We start from the raw sequence: 3190 nt of genomic DNA on the forward strand, positions 1-3190 counted from the left end.
CCTTTGTATTCTTCACACCTATTTTGCAAGACATCATCGGTTGAACAGTTGCACTTAATTTTCAAGGCTACCCGCCTCAACAAACTAAAATGAGTCCCACTGATTTCGATAAGCCGCTGCTATAGTTATCAATGATAAATGTTCCCACTATCAGCGAAATGTATTACAACATTACTTAACATGTACAGTGTTTCCTCGAGTTATATAAACTTTGGGAGAACGAGAAATGCTGTGGGAGCACGAGCCGCAGGCGAGTGTTTCCACAGATTTTTCGAGTTGAAACTTTCACGAGTGTTTCTATAACTCGATAGAAACACGGAGTAAATGTTTTCTATTTCTTTTAGAAAACAATGCGACGAAAAAAAGGAAAATAACTTGTTAACTCTAATTATCAAAATGTAAATTCTCATTGCTCGCGCCATCACTACGTCAACAGCTCGTGCTAGTTCTGTGTCTCCATCGAGTTATAAGGTGCGGTTACACAGGGCACTTTTACCGTGGTAAATTGCCTTTTTACCACGGGAAACTGTATTTAGTAGTGTGATCGACGCTTCCCGAGGTAAATTTCCCGTGTTAAATATCCATGAATACGTCAAAAAGATCAGTGGAAGCGCCCATGACATTTAACGTGGGAAGTTGGAAGGGTGTTTTGATGCCCGAGGTACAAGAGCCAATCGCTATGCTAATGAAGTTGTGATTAAATTTCCCGCCAATGAATTGCGTGAGATTTCGTTTTACCTCGGTAATCTTCGTAACGTGTGACCCCTAGTTAACGCGGTATACTAAAACCCAAGTGTGAGGCACCGCGGGATAATTTACCATGGGAAATGGCATTTACCATGGTGAGTGTAACCGCATCTATTGAAACACGATTTTTAACCAATAAGCGCGCGTATTTTCTTATGACTGTTTTTTAATATCTATTAGATACACTAAGTTCTGATAAAATTGCTGTTGCTCTTTATACACTATGTGTGAAAATTTCAAAGAAGCAATCGATAGGCGCGCCGTGATTCAACACACATAGTTTACACCGGATTTGCGGGCGAAATGACAAAATCCCGCCCGGTTATTCTGGTCTTTCAAAAGATATCAATTCCCCAAGATCTAGGGACACATTTTGTTCGTGGTTGTGTGACAAAGGACGAGACATCACGCGATATCAATCTCGTTCTGTTTGATTATTTCATGCAATCAATTTTATTACCTAATATTATTTACAGATCTTTTGACAGAAGGCAAGTTTTCGATTATTTATTCATGTTTTCATTCATCCTCCTAAGAACTGGTAAAGTAGATCAACGTTTGTCCTGAGGTTCGACGTTGAAAGCGAAGTTAAATTCCTCCTTGAAATGCAATAGATTTATTGTATTTCAACTAATTTCTTGCTTATTATCCTTGAGGCTTTCGTGTGTAGTCATATTTAAAACAAAAACAAAACAACACTAACTTTTTACGGCTAAAACGTGCGAAATTGAAATTGAAAATTGACCGTGTTTCCGCTGTGCTGGTGAAGCCTTCGATTATCATCATCATTCTCATGAAGGCTATCGATCAGCAAACCAGCATAGGCGAAACGTCAAATTTTCTATTTCACTCAAGTTATTGTTTCCTTTTTTGCTTCTTCCTCGCAGTTATTGAGCAATTATTCAGACAAAGAAGTAAAATCAGTTTCATGATTCAGCTTTATGACAAGCTCCAAAAATAACTTCCACGCATTTCATTTTCTCTCGAGTGCAACCGCACAAGCAGCAGATTTGTTGAACTGTCTCCTTCATTGCGTTTTTCACTGCTCTCATCTTCCAGCAGTAAAGAACCGGGTTTAAGGAGGAATTAAAGTAAAGCAAAGTTCCCGCATATCTCCACGCAACAAGAAGCCACACACTAGGGCGGCCGGTTCGAAAACGGAGGAGAAGTGTGATTATCGTATACGGCAAGTAGCAAATAATCAAAGCCATCTGCACCCATAAAATAGTGTAAACTGTCTTTCTGTAAAGTGTTGCGTTTAGTTGAACTGCTTGGTTCGCTTGTCTTTGCCATAAAGCACGGGGGCCGAGCTTATCTTTATTTTGGCGCAACACAAGAAAGATTTTTCCGTAAGAGAAAGCTGATATTGCAACACAGGATACTAGCACAACTGACGAATACATATCTCTTATCGAATTGATAAACAGGGACAAAACTGCAAATACAATAGATATAACCCAAAAGATCGCAACAATGACATATGTCCGCTTTAGGGTCATGATTTGTCTATACCTGATCTTTAAAGACAAAGCGCAAAGTCTGTCCACGTTTATTGCAGTCGATGTGAGCAAGGATACAATGCACAAAACATAAGATATCGAAAAACGTACGATGCTGGTGTATCGACAGACGTGAACATATTGTTTAACTTCTGGCATCAATGCAACGGCAGTAAGAGGCTGAGAAATGATACCAACACACAGATCTGTTGCGGCCAAGGTACGAAACAACAGTTTTGACGGTGGGTGAAGCGAGGACACCTTGTTCAGAGCGGCTACAACAATGGCATTTCCAATAAATGCAGTAATAGACATGAAAATGTTAAGAGCTGCAGCCCATCGAAGTTCACCGTGAATTCCTGCTGTGAGCTCTGGTGAACAAAGAAAATCTGTCATTGTTTCCTGATTTTCATCTTTTGAATAGTTGGCCATTCTCCTTTATGTGAAGTGTTTAAACCTGCAGACATACGGCTGAATGATACTTTCGAACGAAAATCTCTATTTTATTTCAGACTTGTCAATCAAATTTGTAGGCATTAACCTTTATCTTAATTAATCTTAATTAATGTTAGTGCTCATTGGCTAAGTACTGCACACCGAGGTCATGATGATAACGTTATGTTCTATTTCAGTGTAAGGTTACGTAGAAATGATGCGACATATAAATCTATTCTTTTAAATGGTCGACAAATAAGGAAATCTGCGACGAAAATCAAGGCTTGACCCAACAAGTCTTCCTTTGGAACTTTCCTTCCCATTAAAGCGAACTGTCATTGTTTTTTTCTTAGCTCGTTGGTTGTTTAGCATCTCATCAAGGCGTTTACGAACGCCTGGCTGTTATTCGAAAAGATTTGGATACATTTAGGCCGAAGACGTATATTGCATCTGTTATATGCATTTCACGCGCTGTCAAGATTCCACTCAGCTTGTTTTGATTGTCTGTC

General features: G+C 39.3%; 1 protein-coding gene across 1 annotated transcript; it reads right to left on the minus strand.

The window, feature by feature from the left end:
* Positions 1-1242: 1242 nt before the first annotated feature.
* LOC138044568 (adenosine receptor A3-like) lies at positions 1243-2740 on the minus strand. Its single transcript, XM_068891047.1, has one exon. The coding sequence runs from the start codon at positions 2676-2678 to the stop codon at positions 1674-1676; it is 1005 nt and encodes a 334-aa protein (XP_068747148.1). The 5' UTR covers positions 2679-2740; the 3' UTR covers positions 1243-1673.
* Positions 2741-3190: the final 450 nt, after the last annotated feature.

Source organism: Montipora capricornis, chromosome 4 (assembly GCF_036669925.1).
Source record: "Montipora capricornis isolate CH-2021 chromosome 4, ASM3666992v2, whole genome shotgun sequence".
NCBI classification, from domain to species: Eukaryota; Metazoa; Cnidaria; class Anthozoa; order Scleractinia; family Acroporidae; genus Montipora; species Montipora capricornis.

Excerpts from the sequence above, each read along its gene's own strand:
- LOC138044568 (XM_068891047.1), bottom strand. The coding sequence starts at position 2,678 with ATGGCCAACTATTCAAAAGATGAAAATCAGGAAACAATGACAGATTTT.